This window comes from Mustela nigripes, chromosome 5 (genome assembly GCF_022355385.1).
Source record: "Mustela nigripes isolate SB6536 chromosome 5, MUSNIG.SB6536, whole genome shotgun sequence".
In the NCBI taxonomy this organism is placed as follows: domain Eukaryota; kingdom Metazoa; phylum Chordata; class Mammalia; order Carnivora; family Mustelidae; genus Mustela; species Mustela nigripes.
Window position 1 is genome coordinate 52,413,176 of NC_081561.1, and position 14,040 is coordinate 52,427,215.

At 37.1% G+C, this 14,040-nt stretch overlaps 1 protein-coding gene across 3 annotated transcripts in view; it reads left to right on the plus strand.

The window, feature by feature from the left end:
* Window positions 1-7,042, plus strand: part of PKHD1 (PKHD1 ciliary IPT domain containing fibrocystin/polyductin) — a 478,342-nt gene extending 471,300 nt beyond the window's left edge. Inside the window, exon 70 of one of the 3 annotated variants that reach the window (XM_059400266.1) lies at window positions 6,221-7,042. In XM_059400266.1, the coding sequence (XP_059256249.1) occupies window positions 6,221-6,241 (21 nt within the window). In that variant the 3' untranslated portion in view covers window positions 6,242-7,042. The other 2 variants (XM_059400267.1, XM_059400265.1) reach the window with 2 other exon arrangements.
* The last annotated feature ends 6,998 nt before the right edge of the window (window positions 7,043-14,040 follow it).

Below are 14,040 nucleotides of genomic sequence, written 5' to 3' on the forward strand. Positions count from 1 at the left end.
AGGGTTGGGGAGGAAAGGAAAAGAAAAAACATTCTTTGATTCTATAGGCCCCTTCAGTTCTCTTTCTTACTTTTTTTACTCCTATTCCAGCAACATTGTTTAAAAGAGTTTTGTTCACACATTCCATTACTTTCTTAGTTTTCATTCATTCTACCAGGCATTCCAGGATGCTTTCTGACCCATCTATAGAACAGGGACTGCTCCTGGGGCAAACCCAGTGATCTTCATATTGCCAGTTCTAAAGAACAATTCACATCTTTTGTGACATATCAGGAGCATTTAACCCAACCTTTCTCTTCCTCTTTCTTAATCACTTTCCTCTCTTGGCTTTTGTAATAGTTCCTCTCCTTGATTCCCTCTTACATCACTGAGGACACCTTTTCAGTAAGCAGTGCAATGAAGGCTCAAAGCTGGGCTTCTGATTCCAAATCTTGTGATTCCCCTAAGAAGAAAATCCAGTTGAGACTTCCCAGTCTTTTGAATTATAGGATTGAGAACTGATACACGGATAAGTGGGATGTAACTTTCCAAGCCCATTTGTCTTAGAAAATGGTTTTCAGGGGTGCCCAGATGGCTTAGTGGGTTAAGTCTCTGCCTTCGGCTCAGGTCATGATCCCAGATTCCTGGGATCAAGCCCCGAGTTGGGCTCTCTGCTCACCAGGGAGCCAGCTTCCTCCTCTCTCTCTCTCTGCCTGCCTCTCTGCCTACTTGTGATCTCTGTCTGTCAAATAAATAAATTAAAATATTAAAAAAAAAAGAAAGAAAGAAAGAAGAAGAGTGCCTGGGTGGCTCAGTGGGTTAAGCCTCTGCCTTCGGCTCAGGTCATGATCTCAGAGTCCTGGGATCGAGTCCCACATCAGGCTCTCTGCTCGGCAGGGAGCCTGCTTCCCCCCCTTCTCTCTCTCTGCCTGCCTCTCTGCCTACTTGTGACATTTCTCTGTCAAATAAATAAATAAAATCTTTTTTTAAAAAAAGAAAGAAAATGATTTGCAGACACATAAGACAACTTGGCTGTGTATAAAGTATTTGAACCACAAACTTTACAAAACTGGGAAAACATCATTCCAGTGTTTTCTGACTTTAGTGTTTTAGGAGAGATGTCAGAAACCAGTCTGAGTTTTGTTCCTATTTAGGAATGATTGGAAAACCATAAGATCTTTTTTCTACAATTATTTTAAACACTTTGAAAATTCTCTCCATATATAAGTCTTTTTGTATACTGGGAATAATCACTGAAAAGAGAGGATAATGATTTTTGAAATAAGGGAAGAAAAGCTTTAAAGGGAAGGAAAATTTAAGTGAGACTTCAGAAAATAAATAGGATTTAAATAATTTTTTTATATATTTCCCCTTACATTCCAGGTAAGGGGAAATATATAAATTGGACTGGAAGAGTTACTTATCTCCAGATCATGGATTGTTCAAAGAATGAATTAATGCTGTTGAACACAGGAAACAAAAGCCTGAATGAATAATTAATAACCATTTTAAACATGTGAAATTATATTAAAAAGACGGTAGAAGTGATTTCAACTTAAATTGGGCTAGATGGAAGGATACCCACCATATATGAAGAGATGAGGCATTAGGGGGAAAAATATTGCCTAGAAAAAAAAAATCAGTAAATATTACAATTATTTCAGCATCCTACTCTGTTGAGATTTTTGAGGCATGTTTAAATGCCACTTTACTAGTCTAATTAAATAAATATAATAGGATATCATGGAGTAAATGACCTTTAGATATTCTTATTTCCTCACCTATCAAATAAAGTTTGGATCAAAGAAATATGGCACCCCGCCAAAACTGCCTATAGACTCAGTAAAGAAGAGTTTACCCAGGCTCTAGGCTCTAGAGAGCTCCATTTTGGCCTCCCCTCATCCCCAGATGCCTTCCTCCATAGTTAGAGAGTCCATGAGTCCAAGATGTTGTGATTACCACACACCATGCCCACCTTTGCTAGACCATTCATTGAGTGTTCAAGACTGAACTTTCTGTCCAAACAGCCCTGAGCCCTCCGCCAGCATATCCAAAGGCTGTTCAGAATCCTCCTTTGCTTGTCACATCAAATCTAGTGGAAGAATAACCACTAGGAATTAATGCTGAGAAATGTTCCAAACTAGCATTGATATTATCTTTCAGATCGGTACCAAGTAATTGTAACTTCAATGTTTTGTTTTGTTTTTTTTCCTTAAGAAGGACACAGATTAAGACATTTATAAATATCTTTTGGCTTGATGCCTTGCCTTCTGGATCTCCAGACTTCTCAGAAACCACCAGCTCACCTCAGCAACCATTCTGTCTACCCTGGGCTTGCACCATGGATCACACATATGACAATATGATAGGCAGAGTTTAAAATAGCCTCCATTATCTCAGTCATCTGGTATCACACCCATGATTAAAGTAAGTGGCAAAAGTGATACTGCAGTTTTGATAGGGCTTACTAATCACTTGGCCTTAAAATAGGGAAATTTGGACACCCAGGTGGCTCAGTTTGTTAAGCATCTGCCTTTGGCTCAGGTGATGATGCCAGGATCCTGGGATCGAGTTCTGTTTTGGGCTCCTTATTCATCAAGGACACTGCTCCTCCCTCTGCCTGCCTCTCTCCCCGCTTGTGCTCTCTCTCTCTCTCTCTCTGACAAATACATAATTAAAATCTTAAAACATAGGGGTGCCTAAGTGGCTCAGTCAGTTAAGCATCTGCCTTCAGCACAGGTCATGATCACAGAGTCCTGGGACCAAGCCCACATCTGCCTCTCTGCTCAGCGGTGAGTCTGTATCTCCCTCTCCCTCTGTGATCCCTCTCCCTCTGTGATCACTTTCATGTTCTCTCAGATAAAGAAATAAAATATTTTAAAAATAATAAAAAATAAAAAATAATAAAATAGGGAAATATATGTGTGCACCCTTTCTAAAAAGACAGTTTTCTCTGGCTGGTGGTAGAAGAGGAAGTCAGAGATATTTCAAACACGAGAAGGAGTCTGTGTCATTGCTGCTTTGAAAATGGAGCAGAACACCTGGCAAAGTATCCAAGTAGCCTCTGAGAGCTACCAGTGTGGCCCACAGATAAGCTGGTATAGAAATAGAGACCAAGTCCTATGACCACCAAGAAATGAATTCCGCTGATAGCCTGAATGAGCTTGAAAGCTGATTCTTTCCCAAAGCCTCTAGATAAAAGTTTGGCCTTGCTAACATCTTGGTTTTGGCCTTGTGAGACCTTAAGAAGAAAATTCAGTTGAGTGTCCCTGTCTTTTGACCTACAGAGCTGAGAGCTTATAAATAGGTACTGTATTTTATTTGCAACTGTTTTATTGATATGCAATTGACATTTAAAAGGCTGTATGCACATTTCACATATACAACGCCATGAGTCTGGGAATAAGTATTCACCTGTGAAACTATCACCACTATAGAGGCCATAAAAATATACATCATCTCCCAAGGTTTCTTCACACCTTATTATTATTTTATTATTTTTGGTAAGAACATGTAATGTAAGACCTCATCTCTTAGAAAAGTCTAAGTATACAATACCGTACTTTTAGCTATAGGCACTATGCTGAATAAATAGATCTTCAGAACTTATTTTCCAGAACTGAAACTTTGTACACTTTGATCATCATCTCCCTATTTCCCTTTCCCCTAGCTTCTGGCCATCACGATGCTCTGCTTTGCTTCTGTGAGGATGACTATTTTAGATTCCACATATAAGTGAGACCATACATTTGTCATCTTTCCAGGTCTGGCTTATTTTCACTGGGATAATATTCCCCAGGTCCATCCGCATTGTCACAGATGGCAGGATTTGCCTCTTTTCTAAGACTGAATAATATTTATTGTGATTATTGTTTTAAGTGACTACATGTGTGGTAATTTGTCACCCGGCAATAGAAAACTGATAAAGACACCAGGGTTTCATGGAATAAAAGGAGAGTTTAGTCCTCCTCTCTTGTCTTTGCTTGGGTATCTCCTGATCTCCTTATTAGTTGACATCAATCACTTTCAGTTTTCCAGAACTTAAACTCCTCCTTTGGTCCAGAAACTCCTGTCCAACATCATGGTGGCCTGCCGTGGGCAGCTGCATCCCATCAGTCCCCAAGTGGCTTTCCAAGGTCGACCACTGGCACACACGCTCCCTCTGTGTAAAAGCTGCCAGCTCTCAGGTCCTCAAGCCATGGTGGATTTGCTCCCATCACTGGAAGCACAAGGCAAAAACAATCCAGATTTTTCTTTCCTCTCTCTCCTTCTGTCTTCTCATTTCCCAGTCTGCTTCCCCAACTAGATTCTCACGAAGGTTATTTGCGGCACTCCCGTCAGTTCCCTGAGTGACAGGAGACCGGTGTCAAGTGAGAAAATGAAATGTAAATTTTATTAAACACCCCCTCTCATCTCTGCGTATCAATCCAGATTCCAGCTGAACATAGCAAATCAAATCCTGTCTATGCCAGGCCTCGGGGCACACGGAAAATCATTTCTCCTTAATACCATTCCCTTGTAGTAAAATATTTTTCTGTTTGGTGAATGAAAATTTTAAATGCAAACCCTATTTTAATCCCAGGAAAAAGTATATCTTCAAATGAACATTTGAAAGAGGGAACAGAAAAGAAAAAAGAGAGAATTGGGGAGCAAATGGGAAGGAGAAGAGAATTGGGAAGACAGAATTGCATTTAGCTGTGTCATGTCTGGTGCCTGTGCAAGGACGCATAGCCACAGAATAAATGGAGACATTCTTGGAAAGCTTGGACTATCAGCGCATTCATCTACATGCTGTCCTGTCTCAGAGATAATAAAGATCTTAAATCGGATACACAGCCTTGAAATAGTATTAGAAATATAGATGTTTCATTCTGGGTGTGAATATGTGGACAATTACCAGCTTGTCTGAGGTTTTGACAGGTGGCATCTGACTGTGTACAGAGAAAAACCTTGATTTGGAACCTGAAAAGTGTGATTAACTTCAAAACGAAAAAAGCACATTTTGATTGCTCCTTGATTGCTCACTGAAGTAAAAATAAGACCAAGTAAAATTTGAGCCAATAATGAACATTGAAAACACTGCCGCTACTTGAAACACATTCTATGTCTGCATATTCCACTGAAAAAAAATTTAAATAAAAATTATAATTACTGCTCTGTGTCAAAAGAAAAGAAGATTATTTAGTGTACTTTCTTTTTAATTGGCTTATTTTAAGTGAGTAAACCGTTGTTGAAATGACATTTTGTCAGGTATTTACCCCCTGTATAAACACTTGTCCTGATTTGCCAAAGTCTGAGGGGGTTTTCCAGGATATGAGATTGTCAGTTCTGAGACCAGGACACCCCAGAAAGTCCCAGGCAAAGTAGGATGAATTGGTCACCCTAATATATTACCATCATAATTGATGAAAAACATTAATTTCTTCTACCGTAATAAGTTATTAGTATCATCAACTATATTTTTGTAAAATGGTCTTGAGCTAAATAAACTTGTAGCTGTGTCCGGAAATGAACTTGATGTTCTCAAACTTGGTAGATAAGTGTTCAGACTTCCAAAATATGTAGGGTTGCAGCTCAAGCATTACTGCGGGTATCTGAAAAGCGGCATTCCTAGACTCTACTTTCCCTGACTGTGGTTAAGCTTAAAAAACATGCCTCCTGATACAGCTGCGGTCCATATACAGAGTTTGAGTCTGCTTTTCAGATACTTAGGATTGCTAGAACAACCAATATTGCATTAAAAAAATGTCTCTGCTTATAATATAGAACACAGTTTAAATTCATTAATGTATTCAAGATCCAAAAATGTAAATCAAGTGTTGGGCTGAACAAGGCATTCACTTCCCAAAGGGGCTATAACATTTCTCACCTAGCAGAGGTCTGGCCCCTGATATAGTAGGTGTTACATTAGTATTTTAAAAAATAGTAATAATGCCATGCTCCCTTGTGCACAAGAAGAAAGTTTATATGGTAATGTAGAAATTTCAACTTGAATTATTGCATTTAGAATCCACAGTCCTTGGATGCTTAATTAAACACATTTAATTTTTAACTGTTCTTCCTTTTTAGTATTTTTGTACACTAATTATTGAAAAAAGTATTTTATTTTAGAAATGGGTATAAATTATATGTGTAAAGAGCATGAAAGCAGTACTAAGTTGAGGCAAAACTGTGGAGTTATTAACATGTGTGTTCTGGGTGTGCCCTGACATTTGTCCTATTTTATTACTTCCATTTTCAGTCTCCAAATCTTCAGTGCTGAGAAAAGCTCATCCCAGGTGTGTTTCAAGCTCTAGACTTACCTTTCTACATCCTTCCCATCAAACTTAGTCTACTCAGTGACCTGTTTCTTCCAGAATTTCTAGATAGTTTCACAGAATAATTGACACTGTATTTCCCCCAAAATGCTGTGATGTTTAAATATATCATATCTGCTAGGAGTATTTTTATTTTTACAGATTTCTCAAGCATGGCCTAAAAGAATATTTCTAAGTTGGAATTCTAATTACTGGAGAAGGCTATTTTAGGAGAGTTACCTTAAGTAATGTACTTGTGTCCTATTGCTGCTATTACCACAAACTTGGGCTTTAATACAACCCAAATTCATTCTAGTAAAGTTGTAAAAGTCAGAAGTCTGGTATCTGATTTGCTGGGCTATAATCAAAATGTAATCGGGGCACCTGGGTGGCTCAGTGGGTTGAGCCTCTGCCTTTGGCTCAGGTCATGGTCTCGGGGTCCTGGGATCAAGCCCGGCATCTGACTCTCTGCTCAGTGGGAAGCCTGCTTCCCTCTCTCTCTCTGCCTGCCTCTCTGCCTACTTGTGATCTCTCTCTGTCAAATAAATAAATAAAATCTTAAAAAAAAAAAAAAAGTAGTCAAGATGGTTCCTTCTGGAGTTTCTAGCGGAGAATCCGTTTCCTTGCCTTTTTCAGGTCCTGGTTGCTCCTTGTATTGCTTGGATCATGCTCCATTCTGTGTCTTAAAGCATCTCTCCAGCATCTACCAACTTCTTCAACGTCACTCCAACTTCTAGATTCACATCTCATAGGGTTTTTCTGATCTCCTGTCTCTCTATGGAACCCTGTGATCACATTTAGGGACCACCTGGGTAGTCCTGAGTAATCTTCTCATTTCAAGATCCTTAACCTAATCATTCATGCAAGTCCCTTTTCCTATATAAGGTAACATTTATAAGTCCCAGAGATTAGGGTGGGGATAGCTTTGGAGTGGACACCACTCAGCCTACCACAAATAATATCTTCACTGGTTGTTTATGCTTATGTGTGAGGTTGGCTCTGTAGGAAGGAAAAACTATAGTAATGACAATCCTACATTCAGCTGAGGGTATAATTTGGGAATTGAGGATGGAGTCCTTCATTATGGTAACTACCTCTCTATACACCTTTATAGTCCATGTGGTAGGGAGAATGGAGAGGTCATAGAGTGAGCCCTTTTGTCCTCTTGTTTCCAAGGTCCCCTCTCAGTGCTACTGGGCTAGAGGTACAGAAGCTTAAAGAAAGTGACCTAGATACAAAGACGAAAGTCACTGAGCCTATTGGATCTTCGAGCAAAGGGATTATATTTTGAAGCTCAAAAAATTACAGGAAAGAATACTTGTCTTTTTCTTCATAAATGTAATTTCCCTTCCATTCCTTTCAAAATTCATGTTCTATATGTTTTTCATAGCCGAGACAGAGTCTAATTCTGGTCTCTCATGCCCCAGTAAGCTCTTCCTTTCCTGAGACGGTCTATGCTGCCCTCGTTACAATACAAACCCATGCCTAGGTGATGAGTGACGGGTGGCATTTTATAGAATGTCTATTTCCCCCAACAGCAAGGACCATGTATCCTGTATCACTGAATTCTCTACCACTCTTAATATAGCAGGAGTCACTGTCCTAACACTGTGACTCAATAACAAGAGTGAATGCAAATGTTGAATGAAGGAGTATAGGAAAAATTTATTTTCTTAAATCAGACTGACGGCAAGATCTGTGCTTTTAACATATTAATAAATAAACATTTTAAAATATATGATTCTAAATCATATATTTATTCTATATTTATTTATTCTTTATACTATATATACTTTATTTATACTATATTTATTCTATATTTATTATTTATTATTCTATATTTATTTATTTATTATTCATATATTTATTCATATATTCTAAATAAATGATTCTCCTAGGCAATCAGAAGTAGAGTAGGTGCTCAGTAAATATTTGTTGATTGAGGGGTGCCTGGGTGGCTCAGTCGATTAAATATTTGTTGATTGATTGATAACTTAAGCCCTATTTAGAAGGAAAATTATTCTGGGTTCACTTTAATGGCATTAGCTGGCTTAATGTGTTTTGTTGTTGTTGTTGTTTTTTTACTATTCTGTATTTAAATGGTTGGAGTTTTAAGTGTAAAATGAATTTAGGATGGAGCTTCCAATATTTTTTTCTCTTTTGCTCTGTTCTTACATATTGTAAGTAAAAACAAATACTTTACAGAAAGTAAAAACAAAACAAAACAAAACAACAACAACAAAAACCCAAGTACTTTATATATAAACTATATGTAAATATGGTTTTAAAACTTAAGCTTTAGGGGTGCCTGGGTAGCACAGTTGGTTTAGCATAGGACTCTTAGTTTCAGCTCAGGTCATGATCTCAGGTCGTGATTTCAGGGCCATTGAGATCAAGCCAGCAGAAGGTTCTGTGCTCTGCATGGAATCGGCTTAAGATTCTCTCTCCCTCTCCCTTTGCCCATCTCCCTACCTACACCATCCCCAAGGGCACTCTCTCTCTCTCTAAAGCTGATAAATAAATCTTTTTAAAAATTTTTTATTTTTTATAAACATGTATTTTTATCCCCAGGGGTACAGGTCTGTGAATCAGCACTCACCAAAGCACATACCCTCCCCAATGTCCATAACCCCTCCTTCTCCCAACCCCCCTCCCCCCAGCAACCCTCAGTTTGTTTTGTAAGATTAAGAGTCACTTATGGTTTGTCTCCCTCCCAATCCCATGGTGATGCAACATGGGGGCTTAAGTGGGTAGCCGAAAAATAAATCTTTAAAAAAAAAAATAAAACCTATGTTTTATATAATCACATGATGCTTTAAAAAACATTGGTAGAGATACACTGGCTGAAAGTCAATAATGTATCTTTTTCATTATTACCTCCTTCTCAGATTTTTAATTTAATGCTACCTCAAAGCTCTGGTCACCAGATAAAATAATATGTAACACATAAAACAAATTGTAATAATTAAAAGGCTTTTAAAATTCCTTAGGAGAAAATAACCAGGGCTAACTCTCCTCAAAACTGGCAAACATACTACTTCCAATAGAAAATAATACAAGCAAATAATCCTGTGAAAACATTCATTTCAATAATAATGCAAATTACAAAAAAGTGATGCCACATTTCACCCATCCATTTGGCAAACATTTAAAGAAATGATAAAACTCAGTATATGGGAGCACTTTTTAATGTTTGCAAAAATACAGTCTGATGGCCATACTCATGTATTCTTGGTATGGCTATCAGTTGGTGGAAACTTCATAGAGGGCAATTTGATCATTATCAAAAGACTTTAAAATGTACATATATTTTGTATGAGCAATTAAAAAACAAAAATTTAACTAAATAGTCTATTGACTATTAGACAAAATAGACAAAATGTATACTATACTCAAATGCCCAAACAACAATAAATTCCCTAAACTATTGACAAAAGAGATGTAATTAAATCAAGATTCATATATCCACCTAATTAAAGATTTTGAATCATAAAAACCATGTCCCCAAATAATTGCATAAAATCTTTATTTTAATATTAAAGTCAAATATACAGCATGCAGAGTATAATCTCACATAAATTTGTGCATGTACATTTATGCCCCATATATGTGCATGTATGTGTTAATAGGCGTTATCACTGAAAATTTTTTTTCTTTCCTTTTTCTTTTCTCCTGTTTTATCCAGACTTTCAACAATTAATATGTTGCCTTCTTCAAATGAGGTTTAAAAAAGAAAAAACCAGTAAGTTTTCTTTACAAGAAGACTAGAGACCCCAACTTCCTAGGTGATAAATAGTCGCTCCCATGCTATCCTTGAAAATGCCTTCCCGTGCAAAGTTGCTTTATACTGACATGCTTCCCTCTTGCCCCACAATCAGCTGGAGAGGACAGAGCATAATCTGTGGCTGGGAAGGGGTCATGGCACCCAAGGCCCCTTGGTAAGCCCCTCTTATTTTTTGTTATTATTCCTCCTAACTGTCCTCACCCTTTTCCAAAATTAGGGTGACCTCAGTCTGCTCATTGCAGAGGTGTTTCCACCAGACCCAGTAGGGAAACATCATGCTTGCTACTCTGCTCCCTACAGCTGCCTGACTAGGAAGGAACGGAAGAAGTGTGCAGTACTGAGCAGCTGGCAAAGGACGGAAGGGTAATAAACAGGAGCATTGACTAGACTCAATATTAGTGATGGTGCTGGGGAGCCGTCCTGGCTTTGGGCTGCCTGAAGGCAGTGGTGATCCCCTGCTTGTCCTATCTGTCAGTCTATTTGATCTCCAAATGAATTGCTTTTGATAACAGCTATATAAATGCAGAACTGATCCGCTGGGCCTTCTTAAATGAGACTCCTCGCTTTCATCTTCCAGTCATTTCAAAAAGCAGATAGACTTGTTAGAGGTTTTAATGCAATGATTTATGTTTTATCTTGCCTGGTTTGAGGCTGCATTTATTTAGCACTAAATTCTTCCCAAGCCTCTATGTGAAGGGAGAAACGTTTGAACACACAACATTTGAGGTTTCTTTTTTAAAAAATAAATTCAATAATATATGTTTTTCTCCATTGCTAGGGATAGAAAAGGCAATAAACTTTATTTTAAAGAAGCGGGGGTGGCGGGGGGGGGCAGGTCACCAGACAAAATACTTCCATTACCACACCCTCAGCAAAAATTACAGGGAACTAAAAAGGGAAATAATCAATTTTCAAAATCTGTAGAACAAATCATTAAGGCTTCCGAATCCGATGACTGCCAGAAAAAGAAATCACAATTTGCTTCAATGAAAACAGAGGAAGACAAGATCTCTTACCATTTTCTGCATGCTGTTTGCAGAATCTGTAAAAGAATGGTCTGTAGAAGCCTTAATTATTTTTATCTCTCATACTTTTCTCTTCTTACACTTCATTTTCAAGCTTCTTTCTGCTTTTACTCTTTTCCTATCATGTGAATGAGGAAAATTCTCATATTAAAGGAAGTAGAGCATCATTCATACTAAGAAGAATCTTTGGTAAGAAGTTTTACTAGTTTACCACTCATATGCCATAAGTAAGCTTATTTACAAGGATATACTTAAGGGAATAGACACAACATATTGCAAGTCAAGAAATGAAAGAGAACTTGATTTCCCATTCATCAGATGAATCCTTCCCTTCACAAAATAATAGCTGTTAAGAAGGACAACGTGAATTGTGTACGTGTGTATCGATCAAACCATCTAAATGAATTGTGGCAACTTATTTTAAATAAGGATTTTCAAATAAATTATGGTTTTCAAACAAAACATATAATCAGCCCAAAGCTGAATTTTTTTATTGATCATGTTGTTGTTGTTGTTTAAGATTTTATTTATTTATTTATTTGAGAGAGAGAGAGAGCGCATGAGACAGGGAGGGTCAAAAGGAGAAGCACACTCCCTGGTGAGGATGGAACCCAATGCCAGACTGGATCCAAGGACTTCAGGATCACAACCAAAGCCAAAGGCAGTTACCTAACCAACTGAGCCATCCAAGCATCTGATCACATCGATTTAAGATGAGATCATTCTCTTATGAAACACCATGCCAATTTATTCCAATCATTGTACACTAAGACAACCTGCAATGATATCTTCTTTAAAAGGATATATAATAAAGAAAAGGAAAGTCTGTGGTGTGAAATACTTGACTTCTCTTTATCTCTCAGAGATGAAATTAATTTTTTGAGAGGTGAGGGGACTCATAATTCAAAAATGTCAAAGCTAATTGAAGATAGGTTAAGACTTTTTCTGTTGGTAGAGAACACATTTGTATCATACATAGGGCTTTTCCTCTGTAATTTGCTTTTGAATCCCAAGAAAAGATAAAAGAAACCTTTTAAATGCTTGAACATTTGGTTAAAGCAGCTATCTCGTAGTTCCAACATTGAATGCAACAGGTTACAGCTGCTGGTGATAATTATATTGCCTCTATGAATTTTTTTTCTTGTTACTCTTTCTAAATGTTTATATGAATACAGTAAACTTATTACATTTCTTGAAACAGAATATGCAAGGTAAAAGATAATTGACAAGTATATAGTTCTCTTGGAAAAAAAAAACCTTTTGTATTAATAATAATAGAAATAATAATTAGAGCTTGTAGTGATACAAACATTTTCCAATGAGGAAAATATATTAATAAGATAGTTTGATTCCTACTTTTCAGCTGATCAAAGTAGTAGATTTAAGTAAAGGTAGTATACATCTCAGAACAAAATTATGTCACTTGAGATTTGCTTTGCTGCCTTTCCAGGACACCAGATAGTTTATATTTTCTTCTGAATACAAGAATTTTTATTAAATATAATGTGTCACAAAAACAGCCTTAAAAAAGTATATTCTTAAAGTGTGCATTACCACTTTATAGTCCATAAAGAGAAATAATTCTAATAATGACTTTTATTAAACTGATCCACTCTGAACACAAAACCCATTCAATAAATAGACTTTTATCAATTCTAAGTTATACAATGTGAGGATTGTATTGCTCTAATTATTGTTTTCTCTTGAGAATACTGAAGCTTAGAAATGTAAAGTGATTTCTCTAACATAAGACATATTAGAACTAGTGAATTTTGAATACATTTTGGTCTTCTGACTTTAAAACTAGGAAACTCCCAAGATACCAGTGCTTTGGCTAAAGGGAAGTCAAGTCATTCTCAAGGCTAGCTCTTCTAAGTGGCTTCATGGAGATGAACCATGCTATCCCACCCAGAAAGTCAGACCACAGGTGTGGCTTCTTCAAGGTGCAGAACCCTGAGTCATCCTTTTGGTCTGTGGGGCACACTTTTACATGACATGATCCAAAATTTACTCCAGGAAGAAAATTGTATTATCTAAATATTTTTACAAGATGATACCCATTTGGGACAAGATCAGATCTCAACTAAAGTATGTTTTACACTTTCTTGAAACTATGCCAACTTCCTTGCTCCACAAAATGAAACATATATACCATCTATTTATGTGGCTGTATACTTTCTCTATTTCTATATTTCTGTATTTGTTTCTACTGTAAATAATTCTAAGTACATTTCTCTCCTTTTGTCTACTAAGTTTGAATTTATAGGCATCTTGATTTGCCATGATAGAGTCACAAGGTAATGGACTTAAAGAATTGTGAGGAACTTAAGAATTCTTCCCATCTAATACATTTGTATTGAAGATAAGAAATCAGATTTAATAGATTAAATCATTAAATTCTTCGAAGAAACAAAAACAATTTAAAAGTTCCTGATTAGTAAGCCTTCTACTTATTCACTCACACAGTTTTAGTGGTGGCTTTCAAAAACCATTAGGCTGCTCTTGAAATTTTATAAAGATTTCAACCTTAAAGCAACTTCTCTCCCTCCCTATCTTCTTCAATTGGTCCTTTACACCTGTCCTTACCTTAACACAGGCAGGTGCTATAAACCAGCTTAGTGGTTAGAAAGGGAGGTTCCATTTTTGTGTGTGGTGTAAGGAAATGGTCCAATTTCATTTTTCTGCATGTGGCTGTCCAATTTTCCCAGCACCATTTTAAAGATACAAATGTAGTGATCCAAAGGGGCACGTGCACCCGAATGTTTATAGCAGCAATGTCCACAATAGCCAAACTATGGAAAGAGCCTAGATGTCCATCAACAGATGAATGGATCAAGAAGATGTGGTATATATACACAATGGAATACTATGCAGCCATCAAAAGAAATGAAATCTTGCCATTTGCGACAACATGGATGGAACTAGAGCGTATCATGCTTAGCGAAATAAGTCAAGC